Source organism: Pelodiscus sinensis, chromosome 1 (genome assembly GCF_052426305.1).
Source record: "Pelodiscus sinensis isolate ZL-2025 chromosome 1, ASM5242630v1, whole genome shotgun sequence".
Lineage (NCBI taxonomy): Eukaryota > Metazoa > Chordata > Testudines > Trionychidae > Pelodiscus > Pelodiscus sinensis.
In genome coordinates, this window is record NC_143052.1 from 104,219,164 (window position 1) to 104,241,971 (window position 22,808).

At 47.9% G+C, this 22,808-nt stretch overlaps 2 protein-coding genes across 2 annotated transcripts in view; one reads left to right on the top strand and one right to left on the bottom strand.

Moving 5' to 3' along the window:
- Positions 1 to 22,808, bottom strand: part of BRAF (B-Raf proto-oncogene, serine/threonine kinase) — a 568,039-nt gene that overhangs the window by 198,598 nt on the left and 346,633 nt on the right. The window lies entirely within an intron of this gene.
- Positions 10,629 to 22,808, top strand: part of TMEM178B (transmembrane protein 178B) — a 347,923-nt gene continuing 335,743 nt past the window's right edge. The window contains exon 1 of the mRNA XM_006133377.5: positions 10,629 to 11,194. Coding sequence (XP_006133439.1) covers positions 10,813 to 11,194 — 382 coding nt within the window. The 5' untranslated portion in view covers positions 10,629 to 10,812. The remainder of the gene's footprint in view (positions 11,195 to 22,808) is intronic.

Here is a 22,808-nt window from a genome sequence, read left to right on the forward strand (position 1 = left end):
TCTCGGTCATCCTGCAGGCCGTGTCTGACCACTGGGACCGCTTCCTGGACATCAACGTGGGCTGGTCCGGCAAAGCACACGATGCACGGGTGTACCGCAACTCCTCTGTGTGCCAGAGGCTACACGCCCGGACCTTCTTCCCTGACTGCCACATCAGGGTCGGGGATGTGGACATGCCTGTCTGCCTGGTGGGGGATGCGGCCTACCCGCTACAACCTCAACCCCTCCCGGCAGGCCTTTAATGCCAGGCTCAGCAAGGTCTGCATTGTGGTGGAGGGGACTTTGGCTGGCTGAAGGCCTGATTTCAATGCCTCCTCACCCATCTTGACCTCTCTGAGAGAAATATTCCACACGTGGTGGTGGCGTGCTGTGTGCTGCACAATTTGTGTGAGCAGAAGGGGGAGGCTTTCCTGCCAGCCTGGATGGCAGAGGCCGAACACTTGGCTGGCCTGTACATGCAGTACCACACGGCTGCCAGCCAGGAGGCCCATTGGGGAGCTACCGGTATCCAGGAGGCCTTGCGGGAAAGCTTCCAGAGGAGGATTGAAGTCTCCCTGGCTTGCCCCACTGGGGCCTTGTGCCTTATTCCACCCTCACGTCCTTCCACTTTCCCCTCCCTAACCCCGCTTCCTGATGTCAAATAAAAACACGTGTTGCCAAAAAAACCCTCTTATTTATTGACCATAACTGGGGTGGGGGGGGGATGAGGGTGGGAGAGGGGAGGGAGAAACCTGGGAGCAGGGATCTGGGAGGGGGAGGAAGGGGAAGGAGAAGCTCAGGGTTGGGAGTCTTGCCAGCCCACCTGTCTCCCAGCACTGCGGGCGCGGGGGCCTCGGCATCCCTGGGGCGGGGGAGCGGGTATGGAGGGGGAACAGTGGGGGGAGGAAGGAGCAGGAGGGAGAGCAATAGCTGGAGTGGCAGCAGGCAGCAATCTCTGCGTCATGGTCTGCAGGTGGTCACAGATGGCACGGCCCTGGTCACACAGCTCCTGCAAGCTCTCCCGCCGCAGCTGGAGGTCTTCCTGCACCCAGTGCTCCTGGCTGTGGACCTGCCTTTGCAGTAACCCCAGGTGCTGCTACTGGAATCCCTCCTGGTTCTGGGTGCACCTGCTGGCCCAGGTGCGGGAGGATGTCCTGGATGGGGCAGTGCACCTTGCTTTCACAGCTTTTGCAGCTGTGGAGAAACTAGGCAGGTGGTCAGTTCTCCTTGGGGATATGGCGGGTGAATCCCAGACCCCCTCTGCAAGGTGAAGACAGCAGGTCTCCGCACCATCACGTCCTGCTCTCCCCAGGAATGTGAGCTGGCCCAGGACTATACCCATGACCCTGTGCTGTATATAGTGTGGGTGTCGGGGGGGAGGATGTGGCCTGCCTCTGTGTAGAGGGGGCTTGTGGAGGGAGGGCATCATGCAGTGTCCCTCCCCGGGGTAAGGAGCATGTCATGTGCCTTCATACATACATGTGTGTGGGTAACAGGCCAGAGCCCCTGTGTAGCAGCCAGCCAGGGCCACATGCCCCAGCGGGCACGGCAGATGCACAGGTTGCTGCGTGATCCGTGGTCAGCAAGGCCCACACATGCAGTCCCTGGGCTCCCTCTCTCCCCCCACCCTGCCCCGCATAAGGGGACAGTGATGGCACTCACATGTTGAGGCCTCCCTGGCCTCGGAAGATAGCGGTGAATTGCTGCTGGTATGCCTTGGGAGTCCAGGGTGAGTGCCACGCTCCCTCCAGGCTCCTGTGACTCCTCGCCGTCATCCTCCTCCTGCTCTGTGCCCTGGTCAGGGCCCTTTGCCCCAGGGTTGATGATCACCTGGGGGGCACAGACCGTCCGGCCCCCCAAGATGCAGTCCAGAGCCTCAAAGTAGGGGAAGGGGTCTCGGTCTGCCCCTGGTTGGGAGTTGCCTCCTGTGGCTCTGGCATAGGCCTGCCTCAGCTCTTTTATCTTCAGGTGCACCTGCTCCTGGGTGCTCATGTGGCCTTTGGTGGCCAGGTTGTCAGCCATCCGTCTGTAGATGGCCGCGTTCCTGTGTCTAGTGCAGAGATCATGGATGTTGGAGGATTTCCCCCAAACCTCAATGAGGTCCATGATCTCTGCACTGGACCAGGAAGGCACCTGCCTTTTCCGGCCCCTGGCAGGCTCCTGGGAGCTGCCAGACTGCTCCTGGGGAGCAGTGGAGGGCTGGCTGGCACTGGCTGGCTCGCTCATACTGGCAACTAGGTCAGAGGCAGCGCCTGTGGGCTCTGGGCTGGCAGACCTGGAGCTAGCACAGGTCCTGTGGCCAAACAGACTCTACCCCTTTAAGGGCTCCAGGGCTTGCGGGAGGAGGGGAGCAGAAGAGTTTTCCTGGTTTGGCCCAGAGTGGCCACCAGAGCACCCTGGGAAGGGCTGGAGGCCCCCTAGTTCGAAATAAGCATCTACACAGCGCTTATTTCGAATTAGCTATTTCAAATTTGGCATTATTCCTCATAGAATGAGGTTTAACTAATTCGAATTAAGTGCCCCGCTATTTTGATTTTATTTCGAAATAGCAGTTTTCCTGTATAGACACTATTAAAGTTAATTCGAAGCAATGGCTGTTATTTTGAATTAACTTTGATATGTAGACATACGCTAAGAGACTAGTTGACTATCCGATAAGCAGAAGTATATCAGATAGTTGACTAGTGATGCAATTAGTTGCTCCCCCACCCCATCAGAGGGAGGCAGCAAGGGGGGAGCAGGAGCTGGTGCTGGGGGGAGCCAGCTTAAAAGCAAGTTCCCCCAGCATTATCTCCGCGGGGGGGAGGGGGCGTAGGGGAGATAGAGGCAAAGCAGGAAATGGTACAAGTAGGGACTGAAGCAGTCTCCGCTCACGGCTCATGTCGCTTCGGCTGCGATTCTGCTTTTGAAATGTACAAGAGCCCCTCTGGGAGGTGAAGGTATCCTTATAGACTAATCGAATAGTTGACAGAAATCCTATCGACTATTCAATTAGTCAGTTAATCTAAATTTAATATCCCTATTACAAACCACGGTTATTAGTTCTGCAGTCTCACTTTTGAGTTCCTTCAGAACTCTTGAATGAAAGCCATCTGGTCCTGGTGATTTATTACTGTTCAGTTTATCAATTTGTTCCAAAACCTCCTCTAATGACACTTCAGTCTAGGACGATCCTTGAGATTTGTCCACTAAAAAGTATTGCTCAGATTTGAGAGTCTCCCTCACATCCTCAGCCATGAAGACAGATGCAAACAATTCATTTCATTTCTCTGCAATGACCTTATTGCCCTTGAGTGCTCCGTTAGCATAATCATAATAAAATACAATTAATACCTAACTTAACAAGCTAAGTAAATTCAAAGCAAAGGTCTCTCTGTCACTACATGTTTCAACAGTCTTACTGGCTGCATTTCTTTTCAGTTAGGATCCCTTTCCCAGCCCATCACTTCTTCCTTTGTTCTTCAAGTGTTGTCAATGCCATGAGTAGAAAGAAAGGGAGAAATAATGCTCTTCTTTCTTACAGTTCTTTCTCATCCTTGAAAGTCATCCCTATATGAAGTTCAGGAGTCAACATCTGTGTAGACAGGAATGCCCAGCTATTTCTTTGCCAAGATGTAGATTATTGCCCATATCCCTTTTCCTGACAAAGAATGGCCACTTAACCAGATGATGGTTCATTTGATTTTGTTGACACGTGACTGAGGCACTGGCTAGCATTTTGTCTCTGAGGAACTGGTTTGTGATTGTTTCCCAGATTTGGAACATGTTTTAGTAATATCATAAAATAGATTCTTAGTTCTTTATGCACAATGTTGCCACACACATTTTACCAGGACAATAATGGTCAGCAAATTATGAGTTTTCAAATGATATCTCACAATGCATACTTTGCACAAAATACTTGATGTCACACCTAAAATCATAGAATTCTAGAACTGGAAAGAACTTTGAGAGATCCTCAAGTCCTTGACAGGTGTTTATCTAACCTGCTCTTAAAAATCGCAATGATGGAGATTCCACAACCTCCCTATGCAATTTGTTCCAGTGCTTAACCACCCTGACAATTAAGTTTTACTTAATGTCCAACCTAAACCTCCTTTGCTGCAATTTAAGCCCATTGCTTATTGTGCTATCATCAGAGGCTAAGGAAAATAATTTTTCTCCCTCCTCTTTGTAACAACCTTGTTAGATACTTGAAAGCTGTTATGTCTTCTCTCAGTCGTCTCTTTTCCTGATCAAACCATCCCAATTATTAATCTTCCCTTATAGGTCATGCTTTCTAGACCTTTAATCCTTTTTCTTGCTCTTCTCTAGACTTTCTCCAGTTTTTCCATATCTTTTCTGAAATATAGTGCCCAGAACTGGACACTTTACTCCACCTGAGGCCAAATGTACATGGAGGAGAGTGGAAGAATTGCTTCTCATATCTTGCTTACGACACTGCCATTAGTACACCACAGAATTATGTTTGCTTTATCCTTGTTATATCCTCGAGCATGATCTCTTTAAAAATCCAAATGTGGATTTTGATAACGCATTGTTTAGCCCACTTTTCACCTATAACACTCCAAGTTTTACCGTCTAGATAAATAGTAAAGGGACTGTGATGGGCTGCATTCGGCCCGCACGGAGAAGCGCGGAGGGGGAGCAGGTAGAGCCAGCGACCCCGGCCGTGGCACCCGGCTATTGGGAGCTGGTGTGCTGCAGACATCGGCCGCGGGGACTTCCCCCGCGGCTGACAAACCAAGCCGCGGCCGGCTCGGCTCCTGGCGTGCACCTGCCGAGGGCGGGCATGGGGATTGCTGGGCTGGGCGGAGTGGGGGAGCACATGCCAACGCAGGAGGGGTGGCACGCCGGGAGCACGCCCCTGCCGGCGGGCCATTTGACAATGGCCCGCCAGCAGCACGGAAGGGGGATCCGGAGGCTGGCTCCAGGAGGGCCTGGAGCCGGAAGCAGGGTGCTGTCGCCTGCCTGGGAGTCCGGTGCCCAGGCACAAACACCCAGAGACTGAGGACCCCCACAGACACGGGATCTCATCGATCCTGAAACTGGCTGAGGAGAACAGACGCCTCCGTCGGTGGGCAACCGAACCACGGTAGGCTCCGGGGGCCCCACGAAACAGACGACGGGATACGCGGGGGGGAGGAGGCAGCCCGGGACAGGTCCCTTGTGGCGCCCGTGGGTGGATGTGTTTTGGGAGGGCCTCCCACGTCTACCACACAGGGAGCAAGCAGACCCCTGTACTTAGGGCCCTGGGCTGGGACTCGGTGGAGAGGGCGGGCCTGGGTCCCCCTCCCCTCCCACCATCGTAGGGAGCCGAGAGTTGCTCCCGCATTGGGAAACAGGAATTGCCCGGTTGAGACCGTGGGGGAAAATCCCATGCAAAGGGTCAGGCAACCCCTGGGTTTGCAGATCCCCCGGGACTCGGCTGAGCGGGGTGATCGCACCCAAACACGCTAAGCCGGACCAGACTCCAGGTCCGGCAGACCAGAATCCGGCGGCGGGGTTTGCCGACCCCCCCTTCCAGGTGGGAGGAGGTGATCGCACCCCTCGACGCGGTCACAGGGACCTATATTTTTACATCCAATAAATCTTTATGCAATGTGATGTTTTCCTGAAACCACAACAAACTTAATCTGACATCTGGATCTTTCTAGACACTAGCTGACACAGTGTTGAAATTTGATGGTGGAACCGGGTTAGCAGATGTGGATGATCACATTATAGGTAGATGTGTCAGGGTGATTGCCCCCACAGTGGAATGTAAAGGGTTAAAACAGCCCTGAGAGAGGGCTGTCCTGAGGACCAATCAGCAGAAGACTAGTGACAGCCTGGTTAGGTCCCTTATAAGAAAGGCTCCTGGACAGGAGAAACTCACTCTTGTTCCAGTTTTAGAGGGAGAAGGGACCTTGTGGCCAGCTAGCATCAGGTACCTTGGACAGTGCAATATTGGAAGAATGCAGGGTAAGCCAGGGAAGCTCAGGCCTGAATAAACCCCAGGCCTAGCTACAGTAGCTCAGGGAGGTAGGTGCAGAGGAGCAGTCAGGGAAGGAGAAAGCAGCAGGTCCACACCCCCTTGCCAATGATAAATGGCCATTTCAGACTTCAGTTTGGCCCTGAGGTAAGGGTTAGATCAGGGCTACACAACTTTGGAAGCCCCAGAGGCCACAATGATACTCATGGCACTTGCCGAGGGCCGCAACATAAGTGTGGTTGCATATACACGCAAATATATGCAAATAGCTTCTTTCACACTGATGGGCATGAATACAAAGATTAAGGCAAGACTATACAACGCACAGGCCCATTTAGTCAGTTCTGCTGATATTAATAAAATGCAACATTTACCCGATTTCCACCCATATGACAGAACTTTTAATGAGCAATGACAGTCCAGGAATGTAACTACTAAAATGCATATCAACAGAAGACTACTTTTTTGTTTTGGCTCCCACCTGCAGGCCATGTGTTGAGCCCCACATAAACCCAAACTGCGCTGCAGGCTGGGCTAGATGATGACTGACAGTGAGTCACTGAGACAAGGTGAGTATAGAAATTTTAGGAGGGGAGGACCCCAAAGTGTGGGGGTGCTGCCACAGAGCAGAACGCTGAGGGAAGGGTACTGTGGTCTGAGAGGAACATGGGTCTCAACATGTGGTGGAGAATGAACATAAGGGTAAATAGGTGAAACACCACCAGGAAAGGGTGTGCTGAGTCTGGACTGAGAGAATTTCTGGAGTGACCAATAGGCGGTGCCATGGTGGTGGGTCATGAACTTGTTACAGTAGGTTTAGAGCAGCGGTTCTCAACTGCTGGTCCGCAGACTGGTGCTGAACCACAAGTCGCTGGCTGCTGGGCCATGGCGACTCTGGGGCTAGGATACACTGCCCAGCACCTCCCCTCCTGCCGTGGCTGTTGGGAGAGGTGTGTCCTACTCCACCTCCCAGCCAACTAGCATGGTGCAGAGGCGGGGTCTCCTCCTGGACGCAGAAGAGAGGATTGCTGTATGGTAGGAGGACCCTGTGGAGCCTAGCATGGCAGCTTTAGCGCTGCCGCAACCCAGTCAGCAGTGCTCAGCTGGTGGCTGGGAGGTAGCACAGGGCTAGGTGAAGGTGGTGGGGTGGGCACTGAGGACACCAGGGGTGGGACAAGTGCTGGGGATTCTGGGAGTGAGGGGTGGGGGACTGGCACTTGGGGGGCTAGGGCTAGTACTGGGGAGCTCTTAGGGGTGGGGGCTCTGAGAGGCAAGGGGCTGACACTGGGGGGGCACTAGGGTGTCCTGGGTGGGGAGCTGGCACTGGGGGGGTTTGAGAGTGGCAGGCTGGCATAGGTCAGTGACTGGTGCTGGGGGGTAGTGTATGGTTAGAGGGCTCTAGGGGTTAGGGCTGCCATTGGGGGCTCATGGGCCTCCAGAGCAGCTGTGAACAGCTGATTTCAGCCATGGCTGCTGCCCGCCACGTGGTGGCTGCTGGAGCTGAAGCCAGCTGTTTGTTGCGGCTCTAGAGGCCAGGGCTTTTGGTGGACTGGTGACATTTTTTGCATATTCAGTATTTCCAGAATGAATATGCAAATAATGTTACTGGTCCACCAAAAGTTTGTGAATGAGTTTGCTGGTACGAGGTATAAAAAGGTTGGGAACCACTGGGTTAGGACTAACATTCCATTGTGATTACCCAGACACCCCAAGTGATGTCCTTCTAGAGTCCCCTTGCAAGTCTATAATTTAAACATATATTTTATTAATTTTAAGCACAATTTAATGTAAGATGTGTATCTACATCTACTTGACTGCTTGAAAATCTCATGGGGCTGGAGTCTGGATTTTTCTGGCCAAATAGGAACTGCTATATGTGTTGTCTCTTTTGCTGGTACAATTTATTTTGGCTTAAGATCAAATCTGGTAAGACTGAGTTTGATTCAGATTCTTGATCCACATTTTTGTGATGCAACACCATGCATTGACAACATTTTTTTTGGTGCCCTAGGAGCTGCTACATTTCTTTTTTCTATTTACACAGTCGAATGTGAGGGTTGGAATGCAAAATTGGCAGGATCCAGGTGCCAGATGTGCGTGTTCCAGTGCTGCTGGGGCCAGTATCCCAATTATTCCAGTAATATGGGACAGGCTGCACTTGCTGACTCTTTTGATTGAACAATTTGGGTCTTGGGGCCAAAAGGTGCAAGGATCTATCTTAATCCGGGATTTTTCAGTACTTCTGCTGTAGGGTGCATCTTTGGATTTTTTGGTCAGTCAATGGCTATGTCTACACTGGCCCCTTTTCCGAAAGGGGCATGCTAATTTCACAGGTCGTAATAGGGAAATCCGCGGGGGATTTAAATATCCCCCGCGGCATTTAAATAAAAATGTCCGCCACTGTTTTCCGGCTTTTAGAAAAGCCAGAAAAGAGCGTCTACACTGGCCCCGATCCTCCGGAAAAAAGCCCTTTTCCAGAGGATCTCTTATTCCTACTTCAAAGAAGGACACCAGGGGTGGGACAAGTGCTTATTCAAAGTAGGAATAAGAGATCCTCCGGAAAAGGGCTTTTTTCCGGAGGATCGGGGCCAGTGTAGACGCTCTTTTCCGGCCTTTCTAAAAGCCGGAAAAAAGCGGCGGACATTTTTATTTAAATACCGCGGGGGATATTTAAATCCCCCGCAGATTTCCCTATTATGACCTGTGAAATTAGCATGCCCCTTTCGGAAAAGGGGCCAGTGTAGACGAGCCCAATGTGTGTGTCTGTGCTTATTTTCTAGTCACACCATGGAGTGTGTGTGTGTTGTGTTGTGTGTGTGTGTGTATGTGTGTGAAGCAGGGAGATGGAATGGATCCATGTGCCAGGTTTGGGATGTTATGATGAGCTTGCTCCAGTATGTGCCAGAATCCAGAAATTGATGCTATAGGAACGACTGTATTTGTTTTGTATTTCAACATTAGAATTTGGGCTTGGGGCCAAAATTTGTGTGGAGTCAGTAGAATTCAGGTGCTGGATCTGGGTTTTTTAGGAGCTGGGCTTTTTATGTTGGAGGGTGTGTGTGATTTTTGTCGGCTCAATAAGAAAGGGATACACTTGTGTATTTTTAGGGCTTGTTCTCACACATCAGCAGGCTCCACCAGAGTGCAGGTAGATCCAGGTTTTACCTTTCTCCCTTTTAAGAGAGCAAGGCTTAGACGTTTCCTGTCTGTGAAGTGGTGCAGTTTATCTTTAAGGAGGCTAGAGAAATAAGAAATGAGTCTCACGTTGCATGGGTGACATCACTGGCTTTTGGCTCAGTGCTCTGTATTCTCTGTCTGTAGGCTTTAGCCAAGGCTGCAGGGCTGAGTGTTTGAACAAGGAATGATTCCCAGATGTACAGAGGATTGGATTCGCTCTTATTTGGGTTGAAAACGGTGAAATGAGATTTCTAAAGCTCGCGGAGTCCATCTCGCCTTCCGTGACTCCCGATCTCAGCGGGATGGGTGAGTTATTCCCGCTAGAAAAGAAGGGAATGGAAATTTAAGTAAAAACATGTCTGAATATATTATGCTGACGCTGGAGCTAGAAATCGCATGAAGCTGCTGAGCTCGAGATCTTGGTTCCTGTGTGGAGATCAGGCCCATATGACAGAGAAATGGTGCAGACCGAAAGCTGTTGACAACTGTTAGTGGCTGTTTTCCTCTCTTCCCACCTCCCTTAGGTTGGTTGTTTTTTCCCTACCATTCTTTTAACCAGCCCTAGCCCTGCCTGCCCGCCTTCATTTTGCAGATGGAAAAGGTGCCTGTGCATTAAGAAAGCCCTGCCCAGCGAATTGAAGCCCTGGCGGAAAAAGGACGCTTGGGTATCACAGGAGGGGAAATAAAGGCTGGGATCTAGGACTGCTTTCATTGCTATCAGAAGGAAGCGGGCACGGTCCATGGTGCTGAACCCCGCATCTTTTCCAACCCTCACTTGTCCCGGGCACCGGCTGCGTTACTGTAGATGCGAGAGCAGAGCCCCGGTGCGGTGGGTAAGTCGCGGCTCTCCAGCCCCAGCCAGCCACGGGAAGAAATCGCCCCACTCCCTTGCCTTCATGACAGCCCCGCCGATAGCCTCACACACCTAGTGAATGGGACCGAGGCGGAGGCGGGCTTGGAACAAAGATGTCAGTGGCTGCACACACCGCCGTGGAGTCTGCTAATGGAAAGACGCCTGCGAGCCTGGATCGCTAATTAGGGGTGGAGGGAATTGCCCCAGACCAGGGATTGAAATTAAAACGCCTCGTTTCCCCCTCCGGCCCTGCTTTAAACCATCCAGCCGGTGCGCGGCGCGGGCCGCTGACAAAGAAAAGGCAAGTCCTTGGTTCGGGCGAGCAAGATGCGGGCTGCCCGGCGGCAGCCGCTTTCCAGCCGCTGAACTTTCCTCTCCTGCCCTCTGCTCTTGGGATGGTGGCAGGTCACAGGCCGCCGCTGCTGGGCAAGTGACCCGCCTGGCCGGAGCGACAGGGCTTGGCGGACTGAGCCGGCAGCCCTCGCCTTGTCCCGACCCGCACACCCCTCCCATGCCCAGGCGGCAGGGGGCACACACCGCGGCAGGGGCGCTCCCCCGGGCAGTGGGAGGCGGCGATTGCTCTGCGCTGCCACGGGAGAAGCGGATGAGTCGCCAGCGTTGCCTCGAGGCCAGAACTTCTCCAGCTGCTTGGATGTGAAACAACCTCCCCCCCCCCACCCCCCCGCCATCCCTGGAGTTGTTGACATTTAAGGCAGACGCGTTGTCAAGTGACTCCCAGCCGCTCGCTCCTGGAGCTTCCCGCGGGGTCTCGCGTCCTAGGGCTTCGCCGGTGCTGAGGATGCCCATGGTGGCTCTGTAAAGCCGAGGCATGGCTGCGGGAAGGTTACTGCTCTATGCCGGCCTCTCTCTCGCTCTGTGCGCCCTGGGCATGCTGGCGGTAGCGATCTGCTCCGACCACTGGTATGAAACGGACGCCAGGAAGCACCGGGAGCGGTGCAAAAGCTTCACCACCAGGAGAAACGACCCGGGCTTCATTTACAACTCCAACAACAACCTGCCTCTGAGGGCCAGCCGATCCAGGTTGGACCGCTGGGAAGGGAAACTCCTCTTGGCAAGGAACAGGAGGCAGCTCTTTGCAATGAGCGCCGCCGATGAGTGCAACAGACAGTACAACTCCACCAACATGGGGCTCTGGAGGAAATGCCACAGACTGGGCTTCGACCAAGAGCTGGAGGAGCTGATTGCCAAAGGTAAGGGCCGCTGTGTGAGCTGGGCTGGGCTGACTTTCAGAGCCTGGATCAATTTGCATAGCGGGGTTGCTGAGAGGCAGTGAAGCAAACGGTGAACCCTGGGTGTAGACTGGAAATCGCTTCCAGCCAGGGAGAGCTGCAGCAGCTCCAGCACCCCGCGTTCCAGCATCCGTACGACAGCCCCACTATTCAACACAGCCAGCCATGTAGCCTCCTTGCAGTGGGTGTCCTGGGGGCTCAGGGTTCTGGTGTGTGTAATCTCACAAGTCATTGCTTGGCGCAGGGCGGCCAGCTCTCCCTCGCTGTGACTTGAAGGGGATGGGGTCTAGAATGCCACCATTACGTATTTGCAGGGAGAGTAATCTGCCTAGCTAAGGTTTTCAGAAGGCTGCCCTCTGAGCACCTGCCTGGAAAAGTAAACAATATTAATAATTAATACTTGGCAGATTAGAAAAGTCTTAGTCTGACCCTACTGGCTCAGCTCAGATTGTTTGTTTTGTTGCTGTAGGCTGTACATGTATGTATCGTGCTATTTTCCATTGCCACATCTACATTACATTTCAATCGGTTCTGAATTGCACAATCTGCCTTAAAAGGGGGAATCAACAAAGGGAGATGCCAGAAAGCAAAAGAGAATACAGCCTGCTTGCTGCTTATTCCAACCCAGATTTTTGTAATATGTTCAATGTGCCAAAACTGATTCATCAAGAAGGGTCTGAAGAGGAATCATTTTCTCCCAAGAAGGAGACACAGCTGTTTGCCAGTAGCATGGCTGGGCTGTTCTTGTTTTATTTTTTTTCCTGAGGAATTAGTGAGGGTGATGGTCAATTTGCCTTGAATGGCTCTTTGATCCAGGGCACAGCACAAACAGCTGGGTACAAACACCAACTAAGTTAAACATTCCTTCATAAAATGGCTGTTTTACAAGATGATTGGGGTCCAATTGAGGATTACAGCATTCTTGCTGCCCCCATCACACTATTTCCTACAACAAAACATCCTTTCACTCCACAGTCCTTATGATGAATTAAGAAGGTTACCTATTGGTATGCTTTCCCCAAAATGAATTGGTTGCTTCTTATACTATATTTATACCATATCTTTAGAAACACTGGAGTTTTGAATATATTAACAATCCAAAACTCCCTTGATTCGTTTTGCCCATAATACTCCCCTTTACAAATATTAAATGCAGAAATATTGAAAGAGCTTATCACATTCATGAATATAGAGCTCAGTTCAGTTGATTTTAAAAATGAGCTGCAAAAGGTCCATAACACCATAGGCACACAACACACAGATGTGTTGTGAAATATAGAGCCTCTTCCTAGTAGATTGCCAGTTCAAATCTGGCCAGACTGTTAGTGGGCAAGTGATTACTATGTGGTGGTGGCTCAGTCCTTTACGTGAAACAGATGAAGTCTTCAGTCCATTTTGTAATGGACAAGTGACCCCATCCAAAACCTGTCATCCTGATTGGCAGTCACAGCTGTGAAGCCAAGAATTCCCTTAATCCTTCCAGGGCAGGGTTGAGGCATAGTGATGTAGCAGTGTAGGGGTTGCTTACACTACAATGTGTGTTCTGGCTAGTACAAAACATAATAAAAAAAAGAATTTCAGTTTTCAGGGCTAATGCTCCAGCAAATTTCACACATACTAAGTCTATTTAAAATGTAGTTTAGAAGATTGTAAATGCATTTCATTTTAAAACACAATCAATCCTTCTTTCACCTGCCAGGTATGTCTAGAGTTCAGGAATCTGTTTCCTCTCACAGAGCTGTTGAAATCTGAACCAGTATAAGTTCCACTGTTTTAGGTGTTAGTGATGGAGGCACACACAACTGTAAACTCAGGCAGGTAAATATTTGCAGAAAGGTGATTTTTGGAAGCTCTAGTTTTAATTTTTTGTGTGTGACCAGGTTAGCCTAAACATAGAGAGGCAGATATTCAAATGAGTTAGGTATCTAATTTATGGACTTTGGTACTTAATGCATGCCTGCAGATTGGATATATGACTACACCATAGTCAGCCACGCAATTTTCAGTGTTTGTGCATAACTATCAGATTTGTGTTTGCATTTGGGTAGGTTGCACAATTATATGCATGGAATTGGTTGCCATTGGGTTTGAAAATCTGGTGTTTATTGTTGCATGATTTGTGAGCTTAAGCAATATCTTGTCTTTGTCTTTTAAAGCTTTGTAGTACACCGTTAGCTTTTTCTGAGTGGGTGAATGGAGAGAGGTAAAAAGAGGGAAGTTCTTATAAGACAAGTGTCAATATTACAGTGAAATGGGGGATTATTTTGATTGAGGATACATCTATATAACAACTCTGAGTCATTATGCAGAGTAATACTTACTCATTATCTTTAAAAACAGAGGGTTGCAGTACCGTAGCACTTTAAGAATTAAAACACAGAAAAGTAAAGATTACAAAAAGTTAGCATGTGAAGCTTTACTGTACTCAAAAATAAATCCTCAATCTTTGTACTACAGTTTAACTATCTTTGTATGATCTCTGTATATGATGCAAAAATATCAAAGGACTTTTCTCATTAGTCATTACCATAAAGTAATTTTTTAAAAACTTGCACCCAGCCAGCAGCACTGAAAGGTATTCACTATATATGTGTGGAGCCACCCTTATATGGGCAACCAAATGGTATCCCAGTGGTCTTGAGGGCAGATATTCCTGCATTTCTCTAGGTTCTATAGTAATTTTGTGAATATGGTATATTTTTCCACTGCTGTCAGGTAGAGAACAATGTTGGGTTCAGAATGAGGCATGTTCTAGGCTCCAGTAAGATACATTTATTGTCCTTGGATGATTAAGCTCCCATCACAGAGGCTCTTTCAGTAGTAGAAACTGGGTATGTAGGAGTTATGTTTGCACAGGGCATGCTGAACCTGAAGGATTTTGAATGACCTTATCATACCTGTTGTACTCAAACTACAAGTGGGCTTCATGTGCACTATTGTTGAAATCCACCCTTGAAATTCTCCTTCACCCCCCCAAGAGCCAGCACCGTGTAAAACCATTTGGAGCATTTAAGTGGTGCACCTTGTGCTGCCCCTTTGCACAAATGTCAGTTTCAGTCAGTGTGCCTGTTTATAAATTGTATAAATCGGTGCAGGTTCTGGCTCCAAATATTGCATATAGTTCTGTATATAGCTAAATATAAATGCTGTTAAGGTTTCTTTTAAAAAATGGATAGGATCTTAGTAATCTACTTAGCTCGGGCCAAGTACAGCATCTCTCACCAGGCAAAAACTTCCACTACTGTAAATGGCAGTGTTGCCTGAGAAAGGATAGATAGGCCCTAATGGTCTGCTCACTGTCTTTGAAAATACCCTTCCAGTGTGACAGCTGTGGAATTACCACTGATGATCAGAATTGTAAGTGCAAATCAAATGCCTGATTGGGCCCCATGAAAGACATCACTGTCTGTAAGAACTACCCCATTTCTGGAAGCGTAGACCAAGGCTATGTCTACACTCACGGCTTCTTGTGCAAGTACAGCCGTTCTTGGGCAAGAATCTGCAGAGCGTCCACACTGCCCACCTGCTCTTGCGCAAGGAAATTTACAGTACGGCATGGCAAGAGGGGGCTCCTTGCGCAAGAGCTACGCTCTTTTTTTGACAGGTGCTCAGGGAGAGGCATTGCCTTTAGGAAAAGGGCCTCTAAACTAGATCTGGTAGTGTTGTTACTAGCCAGAGATGTGGATGAAAGGGAGCAGATGTGGATGAAAGGGGGCTCTTGCACAAGAGGGCAGTGTGGATGCTCAGCAGGGATTTCTTGCGCAAGAAAGCTCTATGGCTAAAATAGCCATCAGAGCTTTCTTGCGCAAAAAAGCGTCCACACTGCCATGGGCGCTCTTGCGCAAAAGCACATTTCGCACGTGGCAGTGTGGCTGTTTTCTTGAGCAAGAGTTCTTGCGCAAGAAGAGTTCTTGAGCAAGATGTTCTTGCGCAAGAAGCCGCGTGTGTAGACATAGCCCAAGGGTGTGTCTATACTGTAGGGCTTAACTCAAAATAAGCTATGCAAATGGAGCTATGTCAATTGCATATCTTATTTTGAAATAGCTTATTTCAAAATAGGAAGTGTCTACACAGCGCTTATTTTGAAATGGAGTACTTTTCCTCCAACTTCCCTTATTCTCTGTACATTGAGGGTTACAGGAGTTGGAGTAAGAAGTTCTCCAGCTTGACAGTATTTTGACGCTATTTTGAAAAAACTGCCTGCAGTGTAGAGGTGGACTAAATTATTTCAGAATAGCGCTAGTTATTTTGAAATAGTATTGCAGTGTAGACCTACCCCAATATCTCAATTCTTTGCTTTCTTTATTTTTTGAAATATATCAAAATCTTGTGTGGTGTCGGCACAACTGAAAGTGTGCTACTTAGGATTTCCTTTAGTACCCAGTTTGTACAGTACACTTCACTGCTGGTGTACTGTTTGTGCACATAAACAGCTCCTCATATTTATATTTTTCCCATTTATTTTTATATCTTCCCATAGAATCCAGCTGGAAGATCTCTAAACAAAACAATTGTATTAGCATGCAGGGAATAAAAACATATTTCCACAATTAGGCCCATACACAAAGGAACTGACACGTGGCAGATTAAAGGTCTAAGAACATTTTACAACTGCAACAAAATGGGGCAATTAATTTATACTCTTTATTTATACAAATAAAAAGAATAATGAAGACAAGAGAAAATAGAGCCAATAAAAAAAAAAAAGGATTGCATTAGGCATACAATTTGGGGCCTAATTTGCTAACTTTTACTTGCATGAATCATCCCATTCGATTCAATAGGACCACTCTTGGGAGTGAGGCCCATTTATGGGAATAAACGTTTGGGCTTCTCATTCTGTTTCTGTCTTGGAGTGTAATATTTCCCATTGACTTTAGGGGCCAGGTTTTTACCATTGATATTGAAAGCTTTTTTCAGAGTCCAATTATCAGGAAATTAACTTCATTTGAATTCAGTTGAACAATCTAGGTTTCTTCTAGAAAGAATGAATTTTACTGCACTGTTGCTGCATTCACATTGGACCTAGAAGTCACTATACCAACTTGGACCAAAGATCCATCCTTCAGCAGTGTGCAGCAATGGGCAACCTAGGCTTGTGAGTGACCTGCATGAGTGGCCTCCTGCGTCTCATTGGGCCGCAAGATAGTTGTAACCAAGACAGTCTCCTGGGACAGGTAGTTTTGCTAACTGCACTCGTGTTCCTAGAATGTACAGGGTGTGCCACCTGAACTGTATCAGCACTTTGATTGGATGCAGAGGGAGTGCATGCTCTCATAGTCAGTGTTGTGTGCAGTCAGCAAGCACCTGACTTCATGTGCCCTTGCTGTACATGTATGTCACTTTAGCAATACCAATAGGAAAAAACCCTACACAGACAGTAACCAGCAGAATCTGGCAACCCTGTGTGTGGACAACGGTAAACAAAATGTCTCATGAGCTGCAAATAGAGCCACAGTGGGCCACAGGTTGCCCACCACTGCTCTAGTGGAAGACAAAAATCAAGCCAGTAAGAAAAGAGCCTTAATGAACTAAACTGTCAATTTAATATGGTAAATGGTTGGGAGAGGGAGGAGTTTATTTCCTGCCTTTGCAGTAATCTGCTTACACCTTAATGTTTTTGGCTCATAATTACCCGAAAGGAAAACAGAACCTCCTGAATTTCTATCATATGGCAACTTTGGCAACAGCTCCCTCTGTATTGATCAGGAAGGGAAACAAGAGCGTGAAAAAAAATAAATCATTTCATAATAAAGCTACAATGCAACATAGGAAGAAGTTACAAAATAACCTGAGCCCATTCCACTTAGACAGTTACCACTCAGAGGACTTTTCATCAAGTGTTTGGAAGACTGACAATTAAAACTGTCTGGTCTGTTCTCTTCTTTATGCCACTGGAATTCAGTTAAATAATAAAAGACAATATCCTTAATTTTTTGCCCCCAAAGAAACACAGTAGTCATTTTATGTCCTATTTTTTTAAACACTTGAATGTGAATATTTTTATCCCAACCCAACATAAAAACAAAAAATCCTGTTTCCAATGCAAGCTTATTCCATAGCAAATAATGGGCAAGGATTCTTGAGTGGAAGATCTCTGTTTAGATTTGTTAAATTCATGTCATAACCGGATGAGAGAGGCATAACAAGACCATTCCAGCCGTCACTAGAGAGTATTTATAGGAAGTTGGAAAAGTCTGATGAGCACCTACTACAGGTATGTACAGGAGTGGAAAGACTTATCTCTGTTAAAAAAATATTGCAGTATCCTACAATTATTTTAAATTTAATATTTTTTTTAACCACAGTATTTTGCTGAATGAATAAAGACAATTCTTTTTTATGGATTGTTCATACATTTAAAGCAACCTAATGACACAGGTTGAACCTCTTTAGTCTGGCACCCTTGGGACTGGTGCTGAACCAGAGAATTTGCTGAACCATGGGAGGTCAATATTTTCTAGTAGCATTACCAACACTTCCACTGCTTACTGGACACTTAGAAAACTTTTAGGAGCAAATCAGAGCTAAATAATAGCACAGAACACTGAGCGCCAGAACTGGTGGCTGTAAACAAACTTTATGTGATTGTGGGAAAATTGGCTACTTCCATTATAAGAGGACATCTGGCTACCTAAAGTCATGGATGTTGCCGGACTAGAGAGTGCTGGATTAGAGAGTGTGACAGGGCATCTGCCCTGCACTGGCCCTTTATGGACAAAACCCAGCCCTAAGTGATGGCTGAGGGTGAAGCCCCAGCTGAGGCGGTTGTTGCTAATTAGGGCCCAGCTGGGGGCTATATAAAGAAGGGCTCCTAGAGGAAGAAGAAGAGACTTACTTTTGCTCTGGTTGTAGAGCAGGAGGGACCTGGCTGCCTGGGAAGCAGGAGGCTGCCTGGAGGTAGAGCAGTGCTGGGGACCTCTGACCTGACCTGACCTGACCTGACCCAACCCAACTCTCACTTTGCAGGGCCTGGAGCAAGGCCTGAGGAGTTCTAGGGCTGCAGGGAGGCAGCCAGGGTGGCAGAAGGCATCAGGTCTATACCCCCTTGCCAATGATGAGTGGCCATTACAGACTGCAGTTTGCCTCTGAGGTAGGAGCTAGATGCAGACTGGTAGTGGGTCACTGAGGCAAGGAGGGCGTAGGGGAACTGGGTGTTCCCTGGGAGGGGAGGACCCTGGAGTGCAGAGACTGATAAACACTCCCTCCCCCACTCCAGAAGGGGTCTAGACACTGAAGACACTGGAGCGGGCACTGCTGGGCTATGTCTACACTGGTGGGTTCTTGCGCAAGAACACATCCACACTGCCATGTGCTTTTGTGCAAAAGCATCCATGGCAGTGCGAACGCTCTGTTTCGCAAGAAAGCTCTGATGGCCATTTTAGCCATAGGGTTTTCTTAATGCAAGAAACCCCTGTCACGCGTCCACACTGCCCTCTTGTGCAAGAGGGCTTACACTTGTTAGAAAACATCGTAGCTCTTGAGCAAGAAGCCCTGTCTTCCGACGCCATACTGTAAAACTTCTTGCGCAAGAGCGGGTGGGCAGTGTGGTTGCTCCGCAGGTTCTTGAGCAAGAACCCACCAGTGTAGACTTAGCCCTGGAGGGCAGTGTCCTGAAGAGGATGCCACAGTCCAGGAGTGATGGGGGTCCGGAACTGACATGGGGGGACACAAGCCAGAAGGAGGTGTTTGGTGAGCAGAAAAAAGTTGAGCAGACAAAAGTTAATTCCCAGTGCTTCCGGCAGGCGGTGCCGTGGTCGTGAGTCCGTCCCGTGACAGAGAGGTTCAGTCTGTATTTTATTTAAAAACAACCAAACCTGTTATCCTATTATACTATCTAGTGGTCACTAGTTATGAAGTGGACCTCACTGAGGGCTTGATCTTGCTCTTATTGGAGCCAGGGGCAAAAGTTTAGTTGATTTCAGGATTGCTGTCACCTTCAAATCTCCTCCAAGGTTAAAATTGCCTTTGTGCAATGGCCAGCGTGAGGCCAAGGCTTCATCTATACTGTACATGACCAGACCTGCCAATGGGAGGGAAAGAAGGAGGGGGCAAAAGAGGCAACTGCCCTGGGGCGCGATGACACAAAAGGGCCCATAGCTCCCACCTGCTGCCACCACTACTGTGGCAGCCAGAGCCCCAGGTACTTTAAATCACTGCCAGGGGCTCCATGCCCTTTCTGCCTGAGTTCTACGGTTGCAGAGCAGGGTCCCCCATCCTGTCTTACCCCGGGGTCCAGTGAGGCTGCCGGTCCCACTGCACACCAATGGCGGCAGCATACATTGTACAGGTAGATGTACACAGTGGTAAAAGTCTGGCCCGGGCCATGCTGTGGCCTGTGGCTACACACTGCAGTGATAGCTTCTGGCAGGGTGAGGCAATGGCAAAAGGCTCCAGACGTGAAGAACACCCGGTGCCTTTCCCAACTGCTTTCCACTGCCAAAGCCTTTTCTGTTGCCGGGGCCTTTCCCCATCACCCATTGCCGTGTGATGGGGAAAGGCTTGAGCAGCAGGAAGCTGCCAGAAAGGAGCCTGCTCCTGTGGCAGGGAGAGACTGCGGCAGTGGGGAGACAGTGGGACGCTACACTGCAAAAAAACTGCAGTGTAGAGAGGAGTGGCATTGCTTGGGTTATGTGGAGAACTATGAAGAGTATATATGCGAGGGGTTCAGGTGTAACTCGACTCAAAACAATGCCTCCCTCTCTGCACAGCTATTTATACCATGTTAGGAAGGCACGCCACGTACATACTCTACACACTGCCCTAAGGACTGTGCAATACCCTAAGGCTCTATTTTGAGAATTTAAGTGAGACTTAAGTAGTGCCCAGGTCGTCATCTGGATCTCGGTGTAGGAGTGAAATTCACCCTATGGCAGTGTTTCTCAACCTTTTTTTTTTTAAAAATAAAACACCCCTTTAAAAAAATTGTAAGTACCCCAGTAACTAAAATTTTCAGACACACAATTTTTTTCTACCATTGCAACACATTTGTTTAAACAACTTAATCGTAGCTGGGTGGGCGATGAAATGTTTGGGTGTAAAAAGTACAAAAATACTAAAGCACTGTAAAACTTAAAACAAAAACTCAGTTTTCTCCAAATTTCAATTGTGTTGACGTACCCTGGCAATGAGTTCCACATATTGACTGTTGATTATGTGAGAGAATTACTTCCTGGTAATTTTATACCTGTATTTCATTGGGTGACCCTTAGTCCTTGTGTTCTACGTGTTTTCTATTCACTTTTTCCATACAACTCATGATTTTATTGACTTCTATCATACCCTCCTCTTAGTCAATTCTAGTTTTTACCGTAAAATCACGAGTATAATGCGCACTTTTTTCCTGTTTTTTTTTTTAGCGTCAAAGTCGGGGTGCACATTATCCATAGGAGGTTTTTTTTTTTTAAGTTTTAAACTCACCCTCGGTAGGCACGAGCTGGGCAGGGAGGGGTTAGGGTTAGGGCATGTCGGCAGCTGGGTGGGGGAGGCCCCCGCAGCAGGCGCAAGCTCGGTGCCCAGACAGCTGGGCAGGAGCCAGGTTTTCTTCCCATTCCTTCCCTCCCGTTCTCCTGTATAATGGGTGCGTATTATACATAGGAGTTCGTTTTTTTCATGATTTTAAGAGTCTAAACTCAGGGTGCGCACTATACATAGATGCGCATTGTACTCGAGATTTTACAGTAAGCTCTTATATGGAAGCTGTTCCATACCCCAGATCATTCTTGTTGCCCTTCTATGCATCTTTTCCATTTTTAATACATCTGTTTTGAGATGGGGCAACCAAACCTGCATGCAATATTTATATTTTCTGTTTTGGCAAGGGACTTTGCTAAAGTTTTTCTGAAAGTCAAAATACACTGTATCAACTTGGATCACTCTTGTCCACATGCTTGTTGGCACTTCAGAGGATTCTAATAGATTTGGCTAGGCATGGTTTCTTTTTACAAGAACTGTGTTGAATCTTTTCCCGCATATTTTGTTTATCCATGTATATGATAAACTGTGTTCTTGACTACAGCTTAAACAGATTTGCTTGGTACTAAAGTTAGTTTCACTGGCTTGCAATTGCCAGTATAGAATCTGGTGTCTTTTTTTTTTATTTATTGTTACATTAGCTGTCCTCCAGTCATCTGATACCGAAATTGATTTAAGTAATTGGTTACATACCACAAAGTAATTCTGTAATTTCATATTGGAACTTCTTCAGATTTCTTGGGTGAATACCATTGGGTCTGAGCAACTTGTTACTGTTTATCAGTTTGTTCCCAAATCTCTAGTATTGACACCTCAGTCTAGGAGAGTTCCTCAGATTTGTCACTGAAAAACAAAGGCTCGGGTGTGGGAATCTCCCTCATGTCCTCTCTGATGGAGACTGATACAAAAATACATGTTTACCCAGTGGTCCCATTGACTGTTGGGTGGGTCTCCTGCTTCTGATATACTCCAACATATATTGTTAATTTTTGTGTTTTTAAATTAGTTGCTATTCAAATTCTTTCTTGGCCTGCATTATAATACTGTTCTACTTGATTTGCCAGAAATTATGCTCCTTTCTATTTTCTACACTAGTACTTGACTTCCAATTGTTATATATGCCATTGACTTTAGTGGGGTCAGGATTTCAACCTTGAAATTGTAAGTACTTTGGGGTAGGGACTGTCGCTTTTTCTATGTAATTGTACCGTGACTAGCATAAACAGGCCTTGATCTCAATTGGAGCCTTTAGGTGTTATAATAATAATAATAATAATAATAATAATAATAATGAGCTTTTCAGCTTGTCTTATAGATGAACAAATTCAGGCTATTTTGGACTAAGGGGTTGAGAGACAATATCAGCAACTTCTTATACTAATGCTGCTGTAACTCAGGTGCCTCTGTCAATCACAGTAACTCCGGTAGGTTGGTTCCAAACCACTAAGGATTTTTATAGGGCAGAATCAACCGTTTGAACTTCCCCCAGAAACTGCCATGCAGCCTGCTCAGATTCTGGAAGACTGCCATTGTGGCTTTAGGATGAGACTCATTGCTTAATAAATAGGGTGCTGTGTGGGGAGCTGGGCTGGAGGGGTCTGGTCTACTGGTTGGAGTGGTTGTGGTCATGCTTAGCATTCAGGGCAGTGGCATGCAGAGACCAGGCACAGTGCTGAAAGTTGTCAGGAACCAGGAATCCAAGCCACAGTCAACAGTCAAGCCAATGGTGAGAGCCAGTATTGGTAACCAGTGGCATAAAGGCAGAAACCAGAGATGAGGCAAGGAGCAGGCACGGAGCAGGGAAGCAATTGGGAATGAGGGCAATAGGGAGGCAGAAATCAGGAACAGAGCAGGAGCAGAGCAGGAACCAGGAATAAAGTTGGTTGCAGATTACAGGAGTCGAAGAGCAGGGTCAAGGCAGCAGCAACAAGCAATCTGCACAGTTACTCCGACAACGTACCGGGGTCACTTCCTAGCTTAAGTAGTCGGTGCAATCCAGTCAGGTGACTCCAAGCCTTGGAAGCCCTGATAGGACTTCCTGTGTGGTTTTACTTTCCAGAATTAGTGAAGATGCTGTGTTGTCTGGTTTCCCTGCTGACAG